We start from the raw sequence: 27761 nt of genomic DNA on the forward strand, positions 1-27761 counted from the left end.
CCATCTCCTCCCAGGCCTAACCCCTGATGTATGGCCTCCATTTTCCAGAGATAAGGATGTTTTTATTTTTATTCTAAGACAGGAAGAAGTTTAAACTGGAAGTTTGATAGTGGGGAAGCAGAATGAGGTAAAAGAAAGAGAAGAATGTCATGAAAACACTGGAAACCATAGAGAAATATGAAGAAGCAAAGTACCCAATAGCTTTTGTTCAGTAGGGAACTAGTTTTCTACCTGAGAGAATCTGTAGGTTTGCATACATCTTAGAAACTTGGCAGTTGGATGTGGATGCATTTAGATCTGGGAGAGAATAAATAGACTGTGTCAAATTTGAAACACTTCCAATTACTGCTTGTTTCCTGTCAGAGGACAGCTTATTTGGAGTCCAATGGTGTCGAGAGCTGTCAGCTTGAAGCTAGCAAGATTTGGATACCAGCTGTTCTCACTTCATACCAAGATCCAGAGAGTGGCTAGGATCTTCTGATGAGATCTCCCACATGTCTTTGTTGGTGAGCATTCCTGAGTTTTTCTCAAGAGAGATCTGGCATTGCCGAGATGGAAGAACAGATGGAATGTATGGTCTGCAAAGCTCAGATTACGTTGGCAGATGGGGGTGGAGAGGTGTTGAGGGTGCCAGGAATCTAAGTGGTGACATACCACATTTAGTAAGCTGCCAGCATGCGCATATTTTGTTTAATTAGCAGTTTTTGTAAGTCACAAGCATATGCTTTGTCACTTCTTGTTGTTTTAATGCTAAGCTATTATGTTCTTTAGTGAAATCTTATGTCTTCTGAGTGAGTTTTGCTTATGATCAGCAACTTAGCACCATATGCCATGCCCAGAACCTTCCTGCACATACCCTAGCCCTCCCTCTACCACCCTGCCCCTCACTATCCTGCAAATAGGCATTGTGAGGAGATACAGAGGAAAGGTAGATGCAGATTCTGCTGTGAGCTCTGTAATGGGAATGGAGTAGGAAAATAGGCCAGAAACGGCTCTGAAACAAAAGAATCCAATGCATATCCGGAACTAGGGACAAGCCCTGTTAAATTCCAGTTAGAAAGGCAGTGGAAGAGGCTGCAAGGGAGTGGGTAGCAAAGACTTAAAAAATCTGACAGCCAAATCCACACAGGGACAGGGAGCACACTAAGGGTGTAACTAGCAAGAATAGAACCTGGTGCTGAAATGAAAAGTTTCTGAAGTAGGGGCTATCTGTGTGTGCCCTCAGCCTGACAGGATCTCACCAATCAATATGTGACCATCAGATGAGGTAGCAATGCCTAGTTCACTAATACCGAAGCTCTCATCCTACTTGACTCTGTGGAACCCAAGTTTTATAATGTCCCCCCTTTGTGTCATTCTGGGAATTCTCAGGGGATGCCTGCATGTTCCACAGAACCCTACTGGCATTGCTTGCCTCTTCAGTCAACGATTTCCATCTGCATCACTTACATTTTCTGTTTATTCTTCCGGAGGCCCTCTCTAGCAAATCTGGACCAGCTTCTTTCAAGTTGTTACTGGTATCTACTGTGTGGCTTAATGGCAATCATAAGCAGAGAAATTTCTTTCAGTGTCCTCAGTTATAGCTGGGACCAGGCTATGTTTTTTAAAAGACATTATTAGCAGATGAGGAAAGTTAACAACTAAAGGTTGTATCCTACAAGCCTGGATCATAGCTCATCCCCAGAGGATACTTCCTTGCCTGGTCTGCAGTCTGATGCCCTGAGCTAGGGGCCAGTTTATCTAACTCAAATGTACTTTAGAACAGTACTTCTAAAATTTTAATGTGCATTTAAGTCACTTGGGAATCTTGTTTAAATGCACATTATGATTCAATTGGTTGGAGGTGGGGCATAAGGTTCTACATTTCTACCAAGCTCCAGGGTAATATTGAAGACCATATTTAGAATACCAAGGCCTAGAGCATGCCTTTCTTGCTCAAACTTAAGGTCGTGTAGTAAGAGACCTAGGAAGGGGAAGGAAATTCTTCTCCTTTAAGGCTAAGGTCTGCTACTAATTATTTCCTTTATTAGGTCCACTCTTACCTGGGACAGTTGACAATAGCTGCCCCATCTCTACCTTAAGGAGATTCACAATACAATAACATAGAAAATCATGACATATCCCAGCATTATTCATTATTAACTTACTCAAACATGAAACATCCATTCCTTGATTTTGGCTGTGCTTAGCCAAGATCAAGCTAGTCTTTGTTCACTTCTAACTTAAAGTGAAGATCAGCTTATGACATTCTTGGACAAACTTGTTCAAAGAATTTGGACAAACTTGTCCAAACTTGTCCAAAACACCCCCTCATCCCCACCCCTTTACATATGGACAAGAATAATAAATGCACATAGGATAATCAAACCAACCGTCCATAACAGACACACATCTCCAAAAAAAAAGTCCAGAAAATATAACCACTACAACACACATTCCATTTGAGCGCAAGTCGGGGAGCAGCAGAGAGAGATAGAGAGAGAGAGAGAGAGAGAGGGAGACACGGAATCTGAAGCAGATCCCAGGCTCCAAGCTGAGCTGTCAGTACAGAGCCTGACACGAGGCCTGAATCCACAAACCATGTGATGATGACCTGAACCAAAGTTGGACAATTAACTGACTGAGTCATCCAAGTACCCCAATTCAGTTCTAGTTTAAAATATTTGAATTCAAGTTCAACAATGGCGAGCTGTTTTAATTTGCATAAAGAATATACCCAAGTTGGTCCTTCTTTTAGAAAAATAACCACATGCCTTAAAGTTGTATTCATGTTTGCCTTTATATTATGCTAGGAAATTGACTGTATTACTTATCCCCTGTGATATAATACATTATCCCAAACATAGTAACCTAAAAGAAAACACTTATTATTTCATAGTTTCTGTGAGTCAGGTCCAGATTGCTGACCTACAAGCTATGAAATAAGTGAGTTTCTCACTAGGCAACATCAAGGGTTGCAGACTCAATGGAAGGCTTGGCAGGAAAAAGATTAGATTTCACACTCACATGGTTATTGGAAGGATTCATTTTCTCATGGGCTGCTGGAGTGAGACCACAGTTCCTTGCTCGTTGCTAGCTGTAGGCTTCCTTCAGTTCCTTGCCATGTAGGTTCCAAGTTTATCTCCATGTAGGCAACTCACAACATGGCAGCTTTCCTCATCAGAGTGGGTGACTGAGAGCGCAAGAGAGAAAGAATGCAAGTAAGAGAGAAGTCACAGTTATTTGTTACCTGATCATGGAACTCTATCCCATCATCTTTGTTATATTCTGTTGGTAAATGGCAGGTCACCAGGGCCATCCCACCTGCAGGAGAAGGGATTAAACACGGGGTGTCAATACCAGGAAGCAGGGATCATTGGAGAACATCTCAGTAGATGTCAACCATTTGAAAATATCAGTTTTCTGACTATTGATCAAGTTAAAAAATTAAGAATCATAAGTCAGTAACTTCAACTGATTTCTTCATCTCATCATTACCTGAAAACACCTAACATTAACTATCTTTATGTGTAACTGCTCCCTTGCCTGCTACTCCCCTTCAGGGCAGAACTCTGAGGAATGAAGTAAAAGTGTTAAACAGTCAGTATTACAGTCCCTTCCAACACTAGCATTCTAGGGTACTTTTTGGCATAATTTCTAGTATACTAGATATTGTAGGGGCTCTGTAGTTTGTTTACTTGACTTTAGTTAGCTGAGAATTATAAAGACAATATGGTAACAAGATAAAAAGGAAAAACAGGATTAGCTTAAAAGAATATAGGATAATTTCATGCATGTCAATTTTAATATAATGGGATGCCCCCCTACAATTTCTACTGTCCTTTTCTGATAATTATCACTTGACATAATTAAAATTGCTAATGAACAAAAATCCCTTTGTCTGTACTATGACTTCTTTTCTAATACCTCAGCATGTCTTCCTACAGAATCCTTCCTTTTCTTCCATTCAGCCTCTTGAGTGAATAATTGATGGCATTCAGAAGACAGAAGAAGAGAACTTTAGAAAGGCATTTCTGTTTCTTTCCCTTCTCTCAGGATGCAAATATCCCTGGAAAGATTATTATTTTTCTCTATGTATGCCATATTGTTCCTTAACCATCTCTCATAGAAAATATTTTCCTATTTTTCTTTAAAAGGAAAAACTTTTCTAACACTTCTGAGGAACACAGTATGGATTTGAGTAAGGAGAAGATAGATGACAAGGTTTTACATGCCAAAAAAAAGTACTTTATAGATGCTTCCCTTTCACTGACTTGAGGACTGGAGAATCTCAGAGGTGAGAAGAGAAAACACTTAGGATTTCCAAATGAGATTGAGCTAGGGTGGGGTCATCAGGGTCTTCAGAAATTTTTCAGCCAGCTCAAAACATTACTAAGGTCAGAGTTATAAGTAAGGGTTTTCTTAGTTTTCCCTCTTCTGAAAATTTTAGGCTAAAGTGATACTACAACTTTGTCAAGGGGAGGAACATAAATGCTGACACAAGAGTTTATCCTTGCCTAGGGTGACCACCAGTAGAGAAAGAAGAAGAGGTCCAATCCATCTCCTAACTGTTCAAGCATTCAAGGTTAAAGGATTGAGTGTATAGTGGAAGGAAAATGAATCCTAGAGGCCGTGGGGTGCTTTCATGGCCACAGAAATCCTGGGTTTGAGGCCTAGCTTTTTGATATTAGGCAAATTACTCAAGCTCCCTGAGCCTTGTTTTGCTCATCTGTGCAATGTTTTAATACCCGACAGACTTTTTGTTCATTTTAAATGGGATGAGATACACAAAGCTCAATAAGTTGTAAGCATTACTGAGTAGTTGATTATGAGTGAGAACATATGATATCCTCATGTTTATGATTTATGTCATAAAGACTACTGAGTTTACATTTCTACATGTTCTACTGAATTATTCTTTCATTTATTCTCTCAAAATCTATTGACATGTACTAGGTAACTGGCAATATTCTAGGGCAACGTTTCTAAACAGCAGCAATTTGACATTTTGGGGTATCTAAGTCTTCGCTGTAGAGGGCAACACTGTGCATTGCAGTATGTTTAGCAACATCCTGACTTTAACCCACTAGATGCCAGGAGGAACACCTCCCCCACCACCACCACTGTTGTGGCAATGAAGAAACTCTAGAGACTGCCAAATGTCCTCAGAGTTGCAAATTGGCTACATTTGAAAACCACCATTCTAAATGGGATAGAAAAGTGATTACCTGCAGAAGTCAAGCAGGTGAGTAGATAGTTGATTTCAAAGGCTAGTGAAGGTGATGCAAAGGAGATCCACAATTGGGACTAAAATAAAGTGAGTGAAAATCAAGAAAATAGATAAAATTACCTTTTGAAAAATGTACAAAATAAAAGAATAAGTTCACTATGGATGAAATCCTGAGGAATACTACCAATAAAAGACTGCTAGAGGTCTTTCCAAATCCATTCTCCCACTGTCCCATGGTAATAAGATTATAGCTGTTATCATGCCCATCATGCCAGAGACCACATTTTCCAGCATCTGTAGCTCCATGGCTGACTGACTGAGTTTAGGCTCTGGGAGAGGAGGAGAGGTGATGTGCACAACTGCTGGGTCATTTCTAACTTAGAGGTAAGTTGGCTGGCTCAGGATGCCAATCTTCTCCCTCCCACTAGCTGAAATGTAGACAGAGCTGTGTCTCTGCTTCAGTTAAGCAGACAAGAACAATTCAATTAGACGCCTCAGCAAGAAGATGAAAAAGCTTGGATCCAAAATCTGATATGAAAGGCAAATAAACTTACGTTGTGTTTAATATTTTGTATCTGTATTTTGGCATCTAAATGAACATATACACATTTAAGGATTAGATAGAGTTCAAGTGTTTATATAGGAGTTGGAGACTTACGGATGTGAAGATCCAGAAAAGTGTGGTGTTAAAAAAGTCAAGGAAGTTAGAGGTCTTCAGGAAGGAAAAAGTGATTAACAGTACCACAGAGGTAAGTCTGGTTAGATGAGGGATAGAAAAATAATTATACAAATGCTGGCTCACTGAATACTTTGGTGGTATCAGGAGAGTTCAGAACACAGCACAGTTCGGCAACAGTGAATCTCTAACACATTAAGAGTAAAATGGAGATATGAAATAGAACATGGTTACACAGGCAACACTTAAAAAAATTAGGTAAGGTGAGGAATTAAATATGAAGGAGCTTGGGGAGACAAAAGGCTGACAGCTCAGAGCCTGGAGCCTGCTTCGGATTCTGTGTTTCCTTCTCTCTCTGCTCCTCCCCCGCTCTCGCTTGCTCTCTCTCTCTCTCTCTCTCTCTCTCTCTCTCTCTCTGTCTCAAAACATAAACATCAAAAATAAAATTAAAAAAAAGAAAGGGTTAATTTTAAAAATGTTTGTAGTTTGAAATAATTACAGATTCATAAGAATGTGCCAAGAAGCATACAAGTGGTTCCAGAACCCTTTACCAGCCTCTCCCAGTGTTAAATCTTGCATAACTGGAGTATTGATACCAGGAAACTGACAGCACAATCTAGGTAACTTCTTCAAATTTTACCTTTTATACATATACTTAGTGTGTGTGTGTGTGTGTGTGTGTAGCTGTATCACACACTTTTTTATCACATGTGTTTCTTTTTGTAATCATCACTACAATCAAGACACTTAGCTGTACCATAAGACTGGAATTTAGCACACGAAAAATTTCTCAACTTCATTATTAGAGAAAGGCAGATTAAAATCACAATGAGATATCACTTTATACCTATCTAAACGACTAAAATTAGAAAGGCTGACCATACTGAGAATGTAAAACAACTGGAAATCTTATGCACCACTGGTGTTGATGTAAATGATAAAATCAATTTAGAAAATGTGTGGCTGTTCTTAAAAACTTAAATATATGCCTAGTATTCAGTGCAGCTATTCCACTCCTAGATATTTACCCAAGATAAGTGAAAAGGATTTATCTGTACATAAACCTGTATACTAACGTTCACAGTAGTTTTATTTATAATAGATAAAAACTGAAAATCACTTAAATGTTCACCAACATAAAAGACAAATTATGTCATATCCACACAATAGAATATCACTCAACAATAGAATATCACTCAACAATGAAAGTAAATGAAGTATGGATACATGCAATAATATAAGTGAATTTCAAAATGATTATGCTGAATATAAGAAACCAGAGAGAAAAGTATATAATGTATCATTCCATTAATATAAGATTCTAGGAAATGCAAATTTAACTTATCTATAGTGTCAGAAAACAGATCAGTGGTTGCCTTGGTTTGAGGGATTGGAGAAGCTGAAGGTAAGAGGTGGCTTGGCAGAGGAGGTCTTTAGTGGTGACGAGTATGCTTATTATTGGATTTTGATGATTTAATGGGTGTATATGTATGTCAAAACATCAATTATATTTTGAATATATACTACAATTTACTGCATCTCAAATACACCTTGATGAACTATAAAGATCAAAACAAATAAAATATAAAGGTTTTTCATTAGATCAAAGATTCGTCGGGTGGCTCAGTCGGTTAAGCTTCTGAAACTTGACTTTGGCTCATGGTTCATGAATTCAAGCCCCACATTGGGCTCTGCACCATCTGCTTGGGATTCTCTCTTTCTCCCTCTCTCTCTGTCCCTCCCTTGCTGGTGCACGCTCTCTTTCTCTCTCAAAATAAATAAATAAACTTAAAAGAAAAAAAGAGATTCATTGGGAGCCTGGAGCCCCAGGTTTGTACAACAAGAAGGAACCAGGAAAGTCTAATAGCTAAAACTACAGGCAAGACCATGCAGTTAGAAAAATTTGATGATGAAACTCCATGTGAGTCATAACCATTGAACCCTCACTGCTGTTTCTGCAGAACCCCAAGCTCCATAGCCTTTGTGAATAATCTCGAATTGTTTCTTTTTGCACTACTACCTGGCTAAGGTATCCTATTGTCATGCTTTGAACATACCCCCTAACCTCCAGAGAACTATCTACCACCTTTAGATATCTGCCACATTTGCCTCTTGATGGGAGCTGTGACTCTGCTCTCACCATGAACCATATCAAGGGGACATTCTTCAACACACAGGAAGCATTCTCACTCTGAGTAGCCAAGAGAAGACAAAACCACAAATGACTCACAGTTTCTGATGGTATAAGGAGCCCTTGAGTCCTAGCTCTCTCTGTCTTACTTCTGTGTCCAGCATTCTGTATATATATTCCTGGCGTTCTATTAGTTAGGGACTAATAGAATACTGAATCTATTAGTTAGGGACTAATAGAATACTGAATAGAACTACCCAATCCTGAATCTTCCGCTATTTATATTCTGTCCATTTTCACTTGAAAGATTTGTTTCTTCTGTTCCCAGGGATGTATAGCAGACATTTCATCTTAGAGGATGTAGGAATAAACTTGTTTTCCCCCCTTTCCCTAATGTCTTTTTTCTAACCCTCTCTGGGGAAGCAGCCAGATCATTCTTATTTATTATCTTCCCAGGACTATACTCTCTGCTAGGCCACCTCTCCCCCTAGTGGTACTTCATTTAATTCTCCTATAGTTAGCTAAAAGCCTATGCTTCAGACTAGCATTCAAAATGTTGACTGCTATTTACAATATGAAGTATATTTTATATTCCAATGCTTTTCACACACACACACACACGCGTAACTAGAATCAAAATTTCAAACAGTATTAAACATTTTTGTGCAATATCCTGCAGAATTTTCTATATTACTCTCCTCTCTTTTAAGAAAATATATTTGTATTACCCACTAAATTGATTTAATGACTTCGAATGACTAAGTTGGAATCCCTGCTATGAAAAAACAGTGATTTTGACTATTATTAAAACTGAATTCAACTTATGATCTATTAATAGGTATTTCTCCCAAATATAGATACACAAACAGGCACACAGAAACGTGTGACCAAATAAATGCCTGATGAGCTGACAACCCTATGACTTTATTTTCATACATTTGCATACAAATACTTGGAAAAGCCATGCAGTAAAGAAACCTACTTAACTCTGTATACTTTAGAACTTCCTAAGGAGTATTTCCAAAATGTATACACACGACAAAATTGTTGTCTATGAGTAGCTCACGAAATGAGTATTGCAAGGAAAGCAATTTTAGAGAATTCTTTTTTAGACATGTGGGAGAAATCTATAAATAAATCCATGTGTTAAATATACACATAAATTGCAGAGATCTACATGGTTGATGTGCTACGGTACCCTGGAGGTGCACTTAAAAAACTACTTAAGAAGAATGGACAAAGGTGGTTTGGTGGTAGGAGGTTTGGAGGTGGAAAGGGAAGAACTCTGTTAAAACTCAAGGGATGAGGGGCGCCTGGGTGGCTCAGTCGGTTGAGCTTCCGACTTCGGCTCAGGTCCTGATCTCACAGTCTGTGAGTTCAAGCCCCGCGTCGGGCTCTGTGCTGATAGCTCAGAGCCTGGAGCCTGCTTCAGATTCTGTGTCTCCCTCTCTCTCTGACCCTCCTCCATTCATGCTCTGTCTCTCTCTGTCTCAAAAATGAATAAACATTAAAAAAATTAAAAAATAAATTACAAAAAAAAACCTAAAGGGATGAATCACCAAGTTACATTCAGAGATATTAGGAAATAGGGTGCCTCAGTTCACCTAACTCTTATCCAGATGTTCTTTGTAGGTGCTATTTCTATCAAATTGTTTTGCCTCCTGAACTCTAGATGAGAGTAAAGTCCATGACAGAAACACCATCAAGAGGCCCAGGAGCCTGTGGTGATGTGCTGTTCCAAATGGGAAGGTTTTGTCCAATTCATTGGCTTACAGTGACTGGCAGAAATCCACATCATGACAGGTTATTCACAGTCCTCAAAACAAACAGGAATTGGGTAAATACAATGACAGCAGTAAGTACAATAGCCAGCTGACAACTCCTGAAAGTCTGGAGGACAGTCCAAGAACAGAGGCAGGTATGGTACCTGTGGCAATATGTGAATACCCAAAGAATAAGATTCAATCAGAAAACAGGCCAAGGTCAGAACAAAACAATGAGACAATTAAGTCATGTCTATTGCAGCAAACTTCTGTTGGAGTGCCTTCCTGCACCCTTCACTAAAAACTGGGTCACATCCACAGATCCTACTTAAAAGGTGAGTTTGGCTCCCATAGTAATACTACATGACTCAAATTCTTTCCCTCAGCTGACTAGACTGAGGTGAATACCCAGTCTTAGCTGGAATAATCAGATATTCTCCTGAAAACAAATTTGTTTACTGAAAATGTACTTAAAGTTTTGAATCCCTGGAGTGAAAAGTTTGGTAGAATGAGTTAGCCATGTCACCTTGAGTTATCCCAAGGGCAAGGAAACTGATTGGCTAAAAGAAATCGCACCCAGTGAAATAAAATAGAAAAAAGGAAGAAGAAATTAACCTCATTTCCTAACTTTATTTTTCCTTTTCCTAGTCTTTCAGCTATCTTCCCTAATCTTGGTGCACTGAGATAAATCCACATACTTCCCAAAACCTCCCCCTTTGCTTGAGTGAGTTAGAATGCATGTCAGCAGCTTATATCCAAATAGTCTACACTGAGTCAGCCTAACAGAAGCCTATGTGTGTCTCAGGCAAGGCACTTACAAGCTGTCAGCAACCCAGCTGGACTCTGAAAGAAGTAATTATGGGGAATCCAGATATTGGATATAACAAAAAGTTTTTTGCATACATGTTAGGCATCCAGGGCTCCAACACAAATTGGAGAACCCACACCTTCTTCCCTGGTGTAGGAGTAATTTTTAGTGAGAGAAAATAAGAGATTATTTATTACTATTTATTATTATTATCATTGTTGTTGTTATTATTAGGAGAGAGAAGCATTTTTATCAACTGCATTGGAACTACCCAGAGGGCATTATATTATGGAAGGTTCAGTGGGGGAGAACAGATAGAGAGAGAAGAGATAAAAACTGCCTGCCTACCTTTGTTCTAGACTTCTAGATACAAAAGTTCATAAGAGTTCACTAGAGGAAATAAATTTATGATTATTCAGGATATAAATGGTTATGAATACAGACTATGAGTTTAGCAACTGTGATTAGTATTTTAGGAACTCAAGCATGGCTCTAGGTGTAGTAGACAATATTGACTGACTTGAAAAAAGCCATTATTTTTAAATTCTGTAAAAAAAAATCTGATCTTGGGGGTGCCTACGTGGCTCAGTCAGCTTCCGATTTAGGCTCACATCATGATCTGGTGGTTCATGAGTTCAAGCCTTGCACTCGGCTCTGTGCTGACAGCTCAGATCTCGAAGCCTGGAGCCTGCTTGGGATTCTGTGTCTCCCTCTCTCTCTGCCCCTCCCCTGCTCGCATGCTGTCTCTCTCTCCCTCAAAGTAAATAAACATTTAAAAAAAAATCAGGACCACCTGGGTGGCTCAGTCAGTTAAGTGTCCAACTTTGGCTGAGGTTATGATTTCACAGCTCGTGGGTTTGAGCCCTGCATCGGGCTCTATGCTGACAGCTCAGAGTCTAGAGGCTGCTTCAGATTCTGTGTCTCCCTCTCTGCCTCTCTCTCCTCTACTCGTGTTCTATCTCTCTCTGTCCCTCAAAAATAAATAAAAATGTTTAAAAAAATTTTTTTGAATCTGATTTTGTATGGAAGGCAATTAAGTCCAGTCCCAGGAGATGAATCCCAATTGGTCACCACAAGTTATCGCAATTTCAAATATTTTTCTGGTTGTTAGTTTAAGAATAGAACTGTTTTAAGGAGGAGAGTGACAACTTCTAATGCTCTACCTGTAAGCACTATAATCAGAAACCCATTCATTTTTCAATGTATTTTATAAAAGTCAGGGTCCAAGGAAGGTTGCAAATTAAAGAAAAAAAATATCAATGATAGCAAATGATTACAGATGTGCTCTTCTAAGATCTTCAGATACCACTAAGGCTGTTAGTATTACAAAGAGGAGGAATGTGTAATAGAATGTGTAGGTGAGTAATGTCTTTTTCTATAAACAACACAAAGGTACATGAACAGGGACTATATACTGATCATAAACACACTGGTGGGGATGTACATTTAAGCATTTTCCCTGGAGGAATAAATAACATTGGATAGAGGCAAGACCTAGAACTCCTCCCATACCCATTGTTCTTCATATTTTTGCTATGAGATAGGAGCACAAAAGCACACAACATGGAATGGAGTATTTATTATTGCTCTCTGCAATCTCAGACCATGTAATACACAAAAAGAACATAAAGTTAAATGAATAGGGAGGAGAAATGATCAGAAGGAAGGGTCAGGTTAGATGGTAGGGGGAGACTATTCCTTTCCAGGGTAGGTTTTCACACTTGGTCATATGTCCATGATGAGCTGCACACAAAACTCAGGCTCCTGACGTCCCACCAGACCTAGTCCTTGAACTTGCAGATATAAGGTAGCATCGCACCGCAGTTATAATCTCTCCATTTCAGATATCCTAGAGAGACAGAGGAGCTCAGGTAGATGTGGCTGGTGGAGCTCATGAACCCAAGGTACAGGCAGCCCAGATTCTGGCGTAGGATTCACAGCCTCTCCCTCATCCTCACCAGTGTCCTACTCCAGGGGAATGGGACTCAAAGAAAGGAGAGATGAGAAGGGGTGGGAGAAGATAAACCAACCCTACATTTTCTTGCTCAAGGGGATTCTCTGACGGTCACACTGAGAACTAGGGAAAAAGAGGATGGAGAGGTCTGGCAGAAAGGAGCTCCTCTGTTGCTTACCTGTGCTTGCTGACAGACTCCCACAGTAGCCGGGGTTTGGGTTAGTGGAGGGGTGTCTCTCCCAGGCAAGGTAATTCAGCACATCCGTGCTACTCCACTCCCATCCACCTGCATTGGGCTCATAGCCCTAGAGAGGATGGAGTCTAGTGAGGTTGAATGGCCATTAAAGGGCTCCTTGCAGGAACCCCTCCCCAGCATCATGGAATTTGGTCTGCTCCTCTAGATGCTGCCTGGGAGCCAAAGCTCTCCTCTGGGAGACTCCTCCTACCTCCTTGCTCTTATTGACAAATCCTGAAGCCCATAAACACAAAGACCAATAGACCCATTCAGAGTAACCTCTCACTGACTGAACAACAACGAGTGATACATATGTGATTAGCTTCTGAACCTCAAAGACAGTGTCTGTTCCATAGAGCAAAAATGGATCCTCTCTTTGTTTAGGAATCACTCTGCACAATATGTGTAGACTCTGTGAAGCTCAGAGAACTGAATTACATGGCCTCACGTGCAAATTAAGCAGATTAACTTCAGCAGAGTCAAGAGACTTCCACAGAACTCAGCTGTTCAGCTGGCCACAAGGTCCTCCCTTTTCTCCTAATATCCTCCTGGATCTCTGAGCTCCAAGGCTCTCTAGGGCATTTACTGGGCAGACACAGGGGACAGGGAGTGGGCTCGGGTGGCGATAGCAGCTTGAGAGGTTATAGAGAGAAGATGTATTCATACCTCTGTGGGATCATGGAGCCCCATCCAGATGTTTGAGTAAGTGTTCGCACTGTTCTGTACTAGGGAGGCCACAAAGGATGCCTCAGCCCCACTGAGCACAGACACAAGGTGTCCCGAGGGTCTCTTCTGGCAGGCCATCTGTGTGGGGAAGGGAGAGACTCAGGGGAGGCCTGAGACATCACTGGGAGACGGGCAGTGCAGAGGTAGGGGCGAAGAGGTATGTATGCAAAAGATGAGGATGCTCACCGTCACCCCCAAGGAACTCTGGGGAATGGAACCCCCCCACCGCCAGGTCTCTAGTGTACTTTCCCTTAAAACCTCGACCTGCAAATCCAAGTACTCACATCTGCATTCATCCAGGATTTTGGTGTCATAAACAAGGCATAGCAGTGGGAGGCATAGGCCTTGGAGCCTTTGGGACACGTGATCCGTGGAGTGGGCACTTCCTTTGGCGAGTCTTCACCTAGGATGGAAGGACACAAAAGAGAGAGAAGAGGTGAATAGGAGACTGGGGATCAGGGTGGGAGGTGACCTAGAGGAACGTCTATGGGGTCGGTGCTTGGGGAAGTGATGCCAAAGTCCTGACTGCCTCTCACCACTGCCAACACTTTCGGGATTTCTTGTTCTTGAACCAGCCCCACTAAATGAGGAAACCTCTCCTTTCTTTTCATCTTTCCCATTCACAGTCCAACCCTTCCCCGCTCTAGGATACACATTCTTGCCCTGGGTCCTCATTTTCCTTCCCCTTATTTTATTTCTGTCCCTTCACACTTTCCTCTTTCGCCTACCAACATAAATGAGAGTGCACTGACAAGAAGCAAAGGACCTCCTTGCAGTGCTAGTGGACCACTGTGATGCCTGCCATCCCTGGTTACCCTGAAGGATGGTGTGGTGATGGACGAGTCATAGGCCATTTCATGGTGTGGGTATATATGTCACCAGTACCACGAGAGTCTTCCTTCTCCTCTTGGCCCTGAGCATTCGCAAGGACCCAGTGTCAGAGGCAGAGAAATCTCACCTTGGACCTGAGACAGCAACATCAGGCAGGAGAACAGCATCCAGGACACGCTGGGGAGGTCCGTGTGAGGCCGCATCATGTCTGTGACCTGAGGAAGCAATCAGATTTCACTAAGAGAAGTGTGATCAGAGAGAAGACATATAGAGATCCTTGTCTTTCCTTTGTTAGTCCCCTAGGAATAAGTTCATCTTAGTGACATCCATCCCCTTGTATAGCTCTGGAAAGAACTAGAAAATCTGTACATGCTCCTACGCCATGAGACCTCCCAAGCCTGCCTGTGCTGAGTCTCAGAGCACCTGTATCTGACAGAGATCCTCCTGTATCTTCCCCCAAATATGTACAGTATAGCTCTTGCCATGGTCTCATCTTCTGTCAGCTTCCACTCACCTGTCTTGCAGGGATTTGCAGTGGTTTGTCATGTCAGAGAAGACTGTGCTTTTATAAGAAAATTAGAAGGAGGGGCACTCAAATGAATAACCGGAATGTGGAACCAGAACAAGGGTCATGGAGAAGGGCTTGGCCTGTATTCCAGGAGATTCCCGCCATGGGGAGAAGTGTCTTCCCAGCAAAGCCTGGGAATTGCCACAGATGTTGCCTCTTTCCTGTTAACAGGCCAGCACTTTCCCCAAGAACAGGTGAAGTTTGAACTTTCCCTGTCCTTTGCCAAATACTTTGTTCTGAAAAACTTAAGGCAAGGGAGGCAGCCCTATGGCAGAAATACTGATGTACACAGCTTAGAAAATATAGTAGCATTGGATAGTTATGGAAAATGTCTAGAGTGTATTTGATTAATCAGTCAAAAATTCATTCCTGTAAGCATATATATGAATTTTTTTAAACTTTGGCCAGTAAGAGTAAAAACTTTGTCCAGTAAAAAAAAAAAAAAACAAACTAGTAAGTATAAATCGGTGGGTATAGGAATTGGAAGTGCTGGTGAGCGCCAAGTATTGGGAAAAGAAAGTTGAGGGAAAAGAAAATTGAAACCAAGAACAGGAACAGGAACAACAAGTTCAGAGCTGCTTCCTCAATATTATGGCAAGGTGTGAAGGAAGCATGGAGCGATAGTGTCTAAGTCAGAAGGAAAGCCGTGTTCATAAGGAACAGCAGGTAGACTTGCCATCTAGCTGTCTCTGTGTAGGAAGACTGAGAAATAGTTCCTCAGTTTAGTTCTGAGTAGGTAATCTGATACATCAAAGTAGCATTTCCATTGTGAGTTGCAGACCCATGGGTGTCTTCAAGACCCTTTCAGGGGGACTGTGAAGTTGTAATTTTCATAACAATACTAAAATGGTATTTGCCTTTTTTACTGTGCTGACATTTGCATTGATGGAGCAAAGGCAATGGTGGTTAAAAGTTCTGGTGACATGGCATTAATCAAGGCAATGGCATCAACCTGTATCCTTCATTTCCAGGCATTTACAAGAAACAAAAAAGACATTTCACTTAAAACTATCCTTGAGGAATTTGACAGAACAGTAAATACATTTAATTTTAGTAATTACAAACCTTGAATACATTGCTCTTACTATTTTGTGTGACTAAATGGGAATCTGCGTGCTAAACTATAATGGTTGTCTTGAAGAAAAGCATTTGTAACATGGAGTTTTACTCCACGTTTTCATAGAACACAATTCTTGAAAAACGGACTAGCAGAAAAACTTTAGTTATATGCATATGGGCATATCATTGATATTTTTTCAAATATGATAAAAACAAGTTAGTAAATATTTTTAAAATATCTGTTTTAATACATAGTATTATAAATAGTAAATCACATGAATAAAAATTCTTTGGAATCCAATAATTTTTAGAATGTAAAAGTATCCTCAGATCAGAACTATTTGAGAACTTCTGATTAACATTAAGCTATCAATTTCTAGAAAATCTGGACCCAGATTTCACGTTACAACACAGGGATACAATCTCTAGTCTAGAAACTCTACAGGACAAATGATTCCATATTCTTAAACATGGAATTTAAGAAAATAATGCAATATAACACACTTAAGTTATAAGAGATGTTCCAATCAAATATAATGTATGAACTATGTTTAAATCCTAATTTGAACAAATCGAATGGGAAAAATAATTATTAGACAGCTGACTAAAAGTGAACATTGAAAATGTTATGTGATTATATTGTTAGCTGTGATTATGGAATTATAATTATATTATTTAAGTGTTCTCATCATTTAGAGATACATAAAATACTTAACAGATGAAATAAGTTGTTCAGAATTTACTTAAAAATAATGCAGTGTGAGGGGTTTCTGGGTAACTCAGTCCATTAAGCATCTCTTGATTTCAGCTCAGGTCATGATCTCCTGATTTGTGAGTTCAAGCCCTGCATCAGGCTCTGCACTGACAGCACAGAGCCTGTTTGGGATTCTCTCTCTCCCTCTCTCTGACCCTCCCCTGCTTGCTCTCTCTCTGTTTCTCTCAAAACAAATAAATAAACTTTAAAAGATGCACAATAATCCGGTGTAATTGAAATATAGGTGAAATGAGAGCCCATGAGGTAAAGGTATCATTGCTTGGTGGTAGATACAGAGGTTCATGGTATTATTCTCTTTGGTATAAAAATTCTTTTTTTTTTAATGTTTTTATTTGGTTCTTTTTTTTTTTTTTTTTTTTTTTGACAGACAGAGACAGAGTGTGAGCGGGGAGGTGCAGAGAGAGAAGGAGACACAGGATCTGAAGCAGGCTCTAGGTTCTGAGCTGTCAGCACAGAGCCCGACATGGGGCTGGAACCCATGAACTGAAAGATCATGACCTGAGCTGAAGTCACAAACTTAACTGGCTGACCCACCCAGGTGCCCCTGGTATAAAAATTCTTAACAAAGAAGGGATAGATAGTAATTCCTTAAGATGATAAAGAAACCTACAGAGATTCAAAAATAAGACAATGAAACCATTTCCTTAAAAATCAGGAGAAAAAACATTCTATGTTCCCTGATTATATTCAACAATACCATGTTAGAAAAAGTACCCTTATGGGTGCCTGGGTGGCTCAGAGCCAGTTGAAGGGCTGAACATACAACTCTCTGTTTCAGCTCGGGTCATGATCTCATGGACTGGAGCCCTGCATTGGGCTGTGCACTGACAGCACAGAGCCTGCATAGGATTCTCTCTCTCCCTCTTGATCTGCCCCTCCCCTCTGTGTGCTCTCTCTCTCTCCCTCTCAAAATAAATAAACATCAAAAAAGTACACTTGGAAAGGATAAGGAATATTTAAACATGCAGGAGAATAAGGGGAATTATTTTTTTTCTACATGATATATTTTCTCCATAGAAAACCCCAAAGAATCTCCAAACTGTTAGAATCAATGAGAGAATTTATCAAGCAAGAAAGAAATCAACATATAATTTCCGATTGAATTGTATTCCAGTAACAGAAAAGGTATTTTTAAATTTTTTTTTTTTCAACGTTTTTTATTTATTTATTTTTGGGACAGAGAGAGACAGAGCATGAACGGGGGAGGGGCAGAGAGAGAGGGAGACACAGAATCGGAAACAGGCTCCAGGCTCTGAGCCATCAGCCCAGAGCCTGACGCGGGGCTCGAACTCACGGACCGCGAGATCGTGACCTGGCTGAAGTCGGACGCTTAACCGACTGCGCCACCCAGGCGCCCCGAAAAGGTATTTTTAAGAAAGATATCCTACCAAGAAATATATCCAATAAAAAGCAGTGAAGAAGACCTAAATATATGGAGAAATCTATCATGTTTATAAAGAGAAACAATCAATACCCTAAAGATGCTTTGTCTATCTGTATTGATTAATGGAGGTGCAATTATAATACTAACAGGATATTCCTGGTAATTTGATAAACTAATATAAACATAGTCAACAAATTTCTGAATAAAAACAATGAGATTAGTAACTTTGTTTGACCATACATGAGTGAGTTTGAGCTCCAATTCTGTGTCTCTCTTTCTCCCTGCCCCCTCCCCAAGAATAAATAAACATAAAAAAATTAAATTTGTTTGACCATACATGAGGACTTTTTACTATAAAGTATTATGTGGGAATATCAAATTTGACCAGGAATAGAAGAGAGGGCCTAAAAATATAATTATGATAAATGGAAACTGTAAATATAAACAGATCATTGCTGATCAGTAACAGAGGATGGCCTAAATGATTTCAGTTAATTGGTTATCCATATGAACAAAAGTAATTAGAATCTATCTCTTAAAACACGAAAATAAAACGACAAACCCCCATTCCAAGAAAAAAAAATCAAGAGAATTGATGACTTAAATACAAAAAACCAAAAATGTAAAGTTATATAGGAGATAATTTAAAAACAATATTTTTGACTTTGGGTTTGGAATGTATTTCTTAACACAAAAGGCACACATTATTAAATATTGCTAAATATGACCACCTTAAAATAAAATACAAAATAAAAGTAAATGTATAAACACGAATGAGAAAGAATGCCTTAGACACATAATTGACACAAGTGATATCTAGAGTATGTTAATAACATTAAAAAGCAACAAGAACAAGAATAATCCATTAATTAGAAAAGTGACAAAACATGAGCATGGATTTCACTAAAGAAGAAGCAAAGTAAACAATACATATATGACACTATGTCAACTTCATTAGCAATGAGTGACATTCAAATTAAATTTAAATTTAAATTATAAAAATAAATTAAACAAATTAAAATAAAATAAAACATAATACACCTGCTAGATTGCCAAAAAAGAAAGTTTTATTTCCCAAAATTTTGGTGAAGATTTGAAGCAATGAGTCCTCTGTATTTTTGCTAGATGGTGGTATAAATTCATAGAAGCTCTTGGGAAAACTGGCATTGTCTTATATTCTGATTCTTAATCATTCAACTCCTAGGATTTTACAACTTTAATATGCATGCCAAGTGGTATATCCAGGAATGTTCATAGCATCCTTATTTACAATGGCAAAAAACCAAAAAACAAGCCAAATGTCCATTAACAGAGTTGGATATTTTGTGGTTTAAATAAGAAAAATAAAACATTACAGCAGTAAACATGAGGGAATCACAGTTACAAGCATCAGTAAGGTTAATATCAAAGATATAATATTGATGAAAAATATCAAAATATAATATAGAAGATTATATAATGTATAATTTCATTTTTTTAAAGGCCCAAAACAAAATAAGACAATAATATATCATTTAGGTATATGTATATACGTAATAAAGTTATACTAAGTAGGGGAATGGTAAATTCGTAATTCCAAACTGTTACATCTAAATCAAGGGAGAAAAAAATTAGTAGAATATGGATACAGGAAGATTAAAATATATTAGTAGTTATATATATTTTAAATTAGTAGGTATATATATTTATATATTTTACATGTACTTGAACTTTTAAAAAAATATTTTTAATCATATACATGTCATACATATTGTCTTCTACACATAAAATATATGATAATAGAAATTAAAGAAAAAATACTTAATTTTAATTGAACTAAGTAATGTAGGGAGACTAGAAACAATTTCAAATGGCCTTTAAATTATTGGAGTTAGCTCATAGAAATCAATCTAAAACAACTGTTGAACTTCAGATAAAGGTTCATGAAGATACTGGCCAGTCTACATTCATTTGAAGGCTTCACTAGGGTTGAAATATCCACTTCCAAGATGACTCCACTAACATGCTAAATTTGTCCTGGCCATTGGCAGGGGGGCTCATTTCCTCACCATATGGATCTTTCCATAAGGCTTTCAGAGTAACCTTTCAGCATGGTAATTGGCTTCCTCCAGCATAAGTGACCCAAGGAAGAACAAAGCAAAAACTTCAATGCCATTTAAAACAGCTTCAGACATTGCACATGGTCATTTCTGCAATATCTTATTGGTTCAGTGGGTCACCCCTCTCCAATATGGTATGGAATTACACAAGAGCATAAATACTAGGAATCAGGATTCATTGGGCGCTACCTTAATAGCCTGTTATCAGAGTTGGAATCTGATACTTTATCAGTCACAAGCCAAAAATCATGTGTAAGGGGACTGGTACTTTTTTTCCCCTAGGAGACTCTTATGAATCTATGTAACATGTACAATTTGTACATGAGAGGAGGAATTTCACTCAATTCCATCCAGCAGCCTTCAAACTCCAACTAAACTTGGATGTATTACTAGTCTATTAGTCTCACTAGTAGAAGAGATTAGTAGAAGATAGAATGTTTATTTCCTATCATCTAAAGAATCTGATCCCTAGGGCCCTAGCTAGCCAACATGTTCAATTATAAACTGAATTTATCATCATTCTCTTGTTTAAAATCTTTAAACTATTTCTTCATTACATACTCTTGTGATTACCTTTTACTGCATAGCAACTATCCCAAAGTTAGTGGCTTAAACAACTTACTATTTTTTCTCATGAATCTGTGAGTTAATTGGGTTTACTTATGCAGTTCTCCCTTGGGCTTTCTCATGCGGATAATAACTGGAGCTGAAGTCATATGAAGGATCATATGGAACAGACTTCAAATGTGATCACACAGATGGATGGTAATCGATGCTGACTGTTGGTCAAGAACTCAGTCAGGGCTGTTAACTAGAGAGTCAACACAGGGTCTTTTTGTGTGACTTGGACTTCTTATAGCATGGAAATTTCAGAATAGTAGGACTTATGTCACTGTTGGCTATGGATCCCAGAGGGCAAAGCAGAAGCTGTCAGTCCTCTTAGACCTAAGTTGAGCAATGCCATTATACCATTTCTACCATACTCTATAGGTCAAGCATGAGTTTATATTCCCCAGCATTAAGAACATTAAACATTCAGTAATGTTTACTGAATAAATTAATATATTAATGCATAATAATTTTTATAGTTATGGCAACTGCATTTAATTTCATAATGCTTTACTTTATGGTTTAGAATACTTTATTTCTCCCATTATTGTCTTATTTTGAGTAGATGTCTTTATATTCCCCTCCTTGGATCTGTGTTTCTCAATTTTCCAATGAGGATGTTGGACAAAGAGCTCTCTGGGGGACATTCTACAATTCTATTGTTGGCTGGAATGCTGGAATATCATGAGTATGGGGCAAGAGAGCCTCTGGAAAATAGAGTTATTGTTCCCATATTAAAATATCAGATAATCTTTGGGAAGGCCATCTTCATATATTATTCCCTCAGAACAAGATTCCATCTTATTCCATTTGTGAGCAAGCTTTGTGAGAAGTACACTAGCATGAAACCAGTCTGGAAATGAAGCCATCACAGAGAATTTTCACTCTATTGTTTAGTATCAGCTATTAGAAACAACTTATTTCCAAAATGAAAACATGCATTCACTTAGCTGTCTGTGCATATTTGCATTAATATAAATAACTATCACATAGTATTTTAAGTTAAATAATTGTATTCAAATTGCAATAATTTATTAAGTTCTGTGAGCTCAGAATCTATGAGGCTTCAGAAGAAAGAACACTTTGCTTAAAGTACTTAAAATTGCTACTGGCATATATGTTAAAAATTACCAGGGGAGAATCTGATCACTAGAAGGACACATTTTTTCACAAAGTCTTTCAAAAATTAGTAAAACTTGATGGTGCTGTTTCTAATTCTTCTTTGTTCTAGGAATTAATTTGAGTCCAGTAAAGATAGCAATTTGGGTTATGACAAAGAGCAGAATAGGGACCACAGGTCAATGCAGAAATATATTCTATGGAGGAGAGTGTTCTGAAGGTTTATTTTTAGAGACCAGTTTACTAAAAGAAAAGAAATATCAAAAGCAGAAGGAAAATAGATAATCTGAAATCCCTCAAGGTAGGTGATCTTGTGGATTAGCTAGAGTTAAGAACTTGGAGTAAAGAAAACTTTTGCTCCTTATGCCTCATGTTTCATGGTCTGAAGTGAGTTTAAAGAGGAAAGCAATTGGGGCGCCTGGGTGGCACAGTCGGTTAAGCGTCCGACTTCAGCCAGGTCACGATCTCGCGGTCCGGGAGTTCGAGCCCCGCGTCAGGCTCTGGGCTGATGGCTCGGAGCCTGGAGCCTGTTTCCGATTCTGTGTCTCCCTCTCTCTCTGCCCCTCCCCCGTTCATGCTCTGTCTCTCTCTGTCCCAAAAATAAATAAATGTTAAAAAAAAAAAAAAAAAAAAAGAGGAAAGAAATTTCATAAAAAATTCTACTCAAAGCACAATGAATGATATCCAAGACTTTCCTTTTTTCACACGTCCTCCCTCCTTTTTATGTTTCATAGATCAATCTTAGTTGCTTAAGAGAGATAAAGAAAACATCAATAATATTCCATTGTAATCAAAGGGAAGATCAAGAGTCAGGGCAGAAGCAATATGGAGACACCAACCAGAGGATTAGATAGAGATGGACTTCTAGGTAAGGGAGGTAAATAACCAGACACCCCAAACTAAGTTGTAGGCAGAAAAGGAACGGCATGTCTCAAAGCTGGGATTGATCTAAAACAACTGAGAATGTCAGAGAAAGAAACACTCGTAAGACAAATTCACATGGACAGTGCTCTCAGGATATGGTAAGAAGTACCAGTCCCAGCCCTCAGGAAGTACTTGGAATTAGGTGACTCAACCAGAGTAGGGAACCTTGGGTGTATGTAGTAGGGGAAAATGTGAGTTTGGGATTCCCAGCAGGATTTCTAGGCTTGAAATTTTCTGAGAGAATATGGATGCTCTAAGGTTATTGTACTCTCTTTCCTACTCATGATTTTTTCCTTGGGCCTCAAGATACTCATTCCCATGTACGTTTCCAGATAATGGGCTAGTGGAAGGGAAATCAGTGAGGCATAGTGCCTCACTATTTAGGCTCCCAGGGAAAACAAACCCACCTCATGGGGTTTTGGTGGGAATTAAAATAATGTATGGATATCTTTAAGCATGGTGCCTAGCACATATAATCACATAATCAGTGGCAGCTAACAATTTTATCTTCAGTGTCTGGTAGTGCCATAATAGATGCCCAATAATTTTCAGTGGAATGGCATAAATGCATAACTATGATCTACAGATGGAGGTTTCAGAGAAGTGACTCCTCTGAATCATTTCATAGCTTAGCTATTAGTTGCAACCATTTTGATCTATTCTTTAACCTTTAACAATGTTCTCTTGAGAACTTCAGGAGAGCAATGTTTGTCCAGCCTTCTTCATTCTCTATATATCCTTAAATACAATGAAATAATATTTATTTTAAAAAAGTATTCAGATGCTATTAATTCAAGAGAGCACTTTACTCATAAATTCATTGTTATCAGAGAACTGCCAGACTAATTTGTGCAGGAAATCATCTAATAATAACTACTATTTTTTTCAGCATTAATTTTGTGTCTGGCATTGTGCTAAGAGTTCTACATAAATTATCCTATATCATATTCATATCATCATTATGAAAGAGCTATTTTCCCTCATTTTTCACATAAGAAAACAAAACTTTGGAGAGGTTAAACAATTTGGTTATGGTTTCCCAAAAGTAACAGAATGGGGATTAAAACCCAAACATCAAAGCTATGCTTTTAATCACCATTACCCACATCTTGTGGAGGGAAAAGATGTTGTTTTTCTATAAAAAAAGAAATAGAGCACTGGCCTTTGCTGCAAGGCCATTAACTTCTGCACCACGAGACAGGAAATATTTTTCCTAAGATGTTCAATTTACCATTGGGATGGACCTGACATTTAGAAGACCAGAAAATCAGACATTGAGGAGATTGAATACACCAGGGAAATTCTGTGACCAACAGCCATGTGTGATTACTTGTTAAGCTACATTAACCTAATGGACACTAAGAAAAAGAATGTGTTCAGTAGAGTTATCAGATTGTCTTTACTTACTCAAAATACAAAATCATCAATCCTTATTTCTAGAAAAGAACTGATATTGTTCCTGCTCACCCTGTAAATCACCCAAATGCTGAGAATTCCAATTTCCCTTTATGTCGACATTTGTCTAAAATCCCAATACCACCCATATTTTCAATAAATCCTCAAAACCACCCTGTATGTTAGGCATGACAGATGTTAATTAATTATTTCCACATTACAATGAACAATTCAGGAACAGAGAAGGAGCCTGATTCAGTCTGTGACACAGCACATTAGTGACCAAGTCAGGATGAGAACTTAATTCTACTCCTGAGTTCATTCTTCTTGACACTAGACCCTGCACTATATTTTAACTAAAATTCTTCAGACATTCATCAGCAATGAGTTAAATTCTGAAAAAAGATCCAATTAATTGCTCTTTGACATGATAGGTTTTTGAAAGGTTTCACCTCAGCTGATGGATTCATTAATTTCAGAACATCTTATTTGCTTTCTGCTAATGGAATTTTCAGAAGGTGATTGGTTGGTTACCTTTTCTAAGCCTCATGCAGAGTTTAAATGTCATTCTATACAAAGATATTTACTGCATGGAGTACTAGTCTAATTAATATTTGATTGCAACTAGGAATTGTTCCATGTCATTCTTGTCATTAAGTTGCACTGTGAGCCTTAATAATGTCACTGGGATTTATTGGGTAAGTATAGGTGCTAACATGTGTGAATTTAGGTACACATATATGCAAACATCAGTTGAGTAAGGTTGTCTTGCTTTTCGAAAATTAAGACATGTGTTTCAAGATTTTTTTCAGGTGGTAACTTTTTCTACAATTGTTCCGGTTTTAGGTAATACAAGAGCTTGATTGCAGTATATTCCGGGAAATCCTTCTGGACTGGGAAGGTATGATAATCAACATGGCTAAAGAGTACAGAGAAAACTTTTTAAGAGAACAGCTCTTCAAAATCCAGGACAGCAAATCCAAGGAATGGGTACAAACAGAAGTCCATTAGACACAGCTTTCTTCATCTTAGGGGATGGATTGAGGATAAATGTTAAGCCCTGGGAGCTGAAGTAGTTTTAGGCCTCAGAATTTGGAAGATCTGAGGCTATACAAGGAAATGTTAGGAGTATTAGGGAGAGGTATCATCAGTCATAAAGAATAGATAGTCAAAACTGAACTATGAGCCCCTGCTGAACTCAGGTGCAAATAATGAAATGAAGGCTGAAACCCAGACAAACTGAATAGCCTAATGGTTTGTGGGAAAGTAATTTTTCTCAAGGGTAACCTGAGGATTTACTCCACAGTCAGTAGCTTCTAGGCTGGAAGAGTAAATTCAAATTCTATAAGATAGTGGGAACATCTATGAGAACAGTGGCTACCTTTGTTAGGACTGGCTCTGTGTCTGAGATGGATGAAACCAGTGTGGAGAAATGATATTTTCACCAAGCCATATTTTCTCCAGCTTCAGGCACTCGACACAGGTTCATCTTTCCTTATGAAACACTCATCTGGGGGCGCCTGGGTGGCGCAGTCGGTTGAGTGTCCGACTTCAACCAGGTCACGATCTCGCGGTCCGTGAGTTCGAGCCCCGCGTCGGGCTCTGGGCTGATGGCTCAGAGCCTGGAGCCTGTTTCCGATTCTGTGTCTCCCTCTCTCTCTGCCCCTCCCCCGTTCATGCTCTGTCTCTCTCTGTCCCAAAAATAAATAAACGTTGAAACACTCATCTGCTCCTTCCTTCATATTTTCCTCAGCTTGTTCCTAATAATCACTTAGGTTCTGGCTTAAACATCAGTTCTTCAGGAAGAGTGTTCCTGAGGTCCTGTCTAGATAAGGTTCTTCTGCTACATGTTCCCATAACATACTAACTGTCTGCACTTTATTGCAATTATTTTTCTATTTTCCCCTCTAGGCTCTAGGCTCAGTAAAGGAAAAGACTACAGTTTCTTGTTTACTGCTGTCTTCATCCTTAGAATTGGGTCTGGCCTGAATCTCAGCCAACTAAGACTTACAAGTTAAAGACCCAGGCCATATGACTGTATTGTTGGAGCTGAGGCTAAAATCCAGGTTTCCTGACTTATAATCCATTGGTATTCAGTATAGATAGAAAGAATTTTCCAATAGAAGATTTGGTGTTATTAGTCCAATACACTATTTGGCTTGTTTAGATCATCAGTGAATTTACTCTTAACGTGTCTGGTGTCAATTGTCCATTCCTGAGAAACAGTGCTCTCATGACCCATTCTAATCCACAGGTATGATACAATAATCTAGTGATTAATGATATAAAGATGCTTTGAGAAAACTATGATGTAACCATGGATAAACAGATGATATTAACATTATTTTTTTCAAAGTGCTCTACATCTCAAGTTTCATCTTGCATTCTAATGAGATCAGTTGGACTGAAATCCCACAAACTGATGTCCAAACAACTCATGACTCACTCAAAGTCAGCAGCAGAGCTGAAACTGGCTTCTAATACCCTCAAAACAAATTTTCCTATATAAACTTTTAGTGATGCTCATTGTGGTGAACATTTATATTTTTCTATTAAGTGAACAGGTGGACAGCTCTATGTACTCTATTTTATTAAGAGGAAAGACCAGTAGGAACTTGAATCCTTGGATGTTTGTTCCTTAGCGTCCTACGGCTTAGTATATCTGGTTTGAGGAAAGTCAAGGATTTGACTTTGTAGCCCACCAGCTGTTCATAAATGCAAGCACTCAACTTGCAGGGGGTGAGCATAACTCAGTAAGACATTATATTTGCTGGGGATATGAGTCACAGTTCAGCACTACTAATGGGGACTAAAGAGTGGTCAGGGACATTGCTTTCAAATGGAGAAGGCAGCAGGAAAAGCTCCAAGTGTTTGAATTATTTATCAGAACATGCTTACCTTGGTGTTGGCTTAAGCTCAAGACAAAAGCAGAGATCTTTGAACCAGTGATTATAACCATTAATCACCCCTCTCCCCACCATAACCAATGTCTCATGATACTCTAAAATGGATTTTAATCCTCTCACGGGGGGAATGGTTGGTGGCAACTAAGTAGTTTTGTCCCTGTGGTTATACACTTTATATGTGCTTTAGATAAAGTGTTAAGGTCCTTTCTTTCACCTCATAAAATCGGAATGCAACAAGCAAGGCAACCATGGAGCTGTTATTTAACAGCATATTTACTAAATTTCTCCCAGTAGCAAGTGATCATCATGGATGTGGTGCTATTTTCTGAGGGAACGTCAGGTTCTATCCATAGTGAAGTTTTGAAGAAGAGTGAAAAACTGAGAGTTTCAGGTCAGAAACAGTATCCACCTGAACATTCACAGTTTCTGGATACGTGAAGAAAGTCAAGTAACTTAACTTCTCTGCATCTCTTTTTTCAGTGATAAAATGGAGACAATATCTCAGATTCTTCTGAGGATCAAAGAGAAACACTGACTTTCTCCGCACTGCACGAGGGTAATGAGGCTGGTGTAGTCTTTGGATCCAGTCA

The 27761-nt window shown here is 38.8% G+C and overlaps 1 protein-coding gene and 1 long non-coding RNA gene across 3 annotated transcripts; one reads left to right on the plus strand and one right to left on the minus strand.

Moving 5' to 3' along the window:
- Positions 1 to 27761, plus strand: LOC147582421 (uncharacterized). 2 transcript variants are annotated; one of them, XR_015248712.1, is made up of 3 exons: positions 1 to 506; positions 25112 to 25166; positions 27652 to 27761. It is a non-coding gene; the product is annotated as an uncharacterized LOC147582421 (long non-coding RNA). The 2 variants fall into 2 exon arrangements; XR_015248713.1 differs by lacking the exon at positions 1 to 506 and adding an exon at positions 20911 to 20983.
- On the minus strand, positions 12152 to 14898 carry LOC112869263 (lithostathine-like). The gene is made up of 6 exons (XM_025932368.2): positions 14848 to 14898; positions 14461 to 14548; positions 13787 to 13905; positions 13443 to 13580; positions 12720 to 12846; positions 12152 to 12436 (listed from the first exon to the last, which is right to left on the minus strand). The coding sequence occupies exons 2-6, from the start codon at positions 14537 to 14539 to the stop codon at positions 12369 to 12371; spliced, it is 531 nt and encodes a 176-aa protein (XP_025788153.1). The 5' UTR covers positions 14540 to 14548; positions 14848 to 14898; the 3' UTR covers positions 12152 to 12368.

Source organism: Puma concolor, chromosome A3 (genome assembly GCF_028749965.1).
Source record: "Puma concolor isolate L17-30 chromosome A3, mPumCon1.1.hap2, whole genome shotgun sequence".
In the NCBI taxonomy this organism is placed as follows: Eukaryota; Metazoa; Chordata; class Mammalia; order Carnivora; family Felidae; genus Puma; species Puma concolor.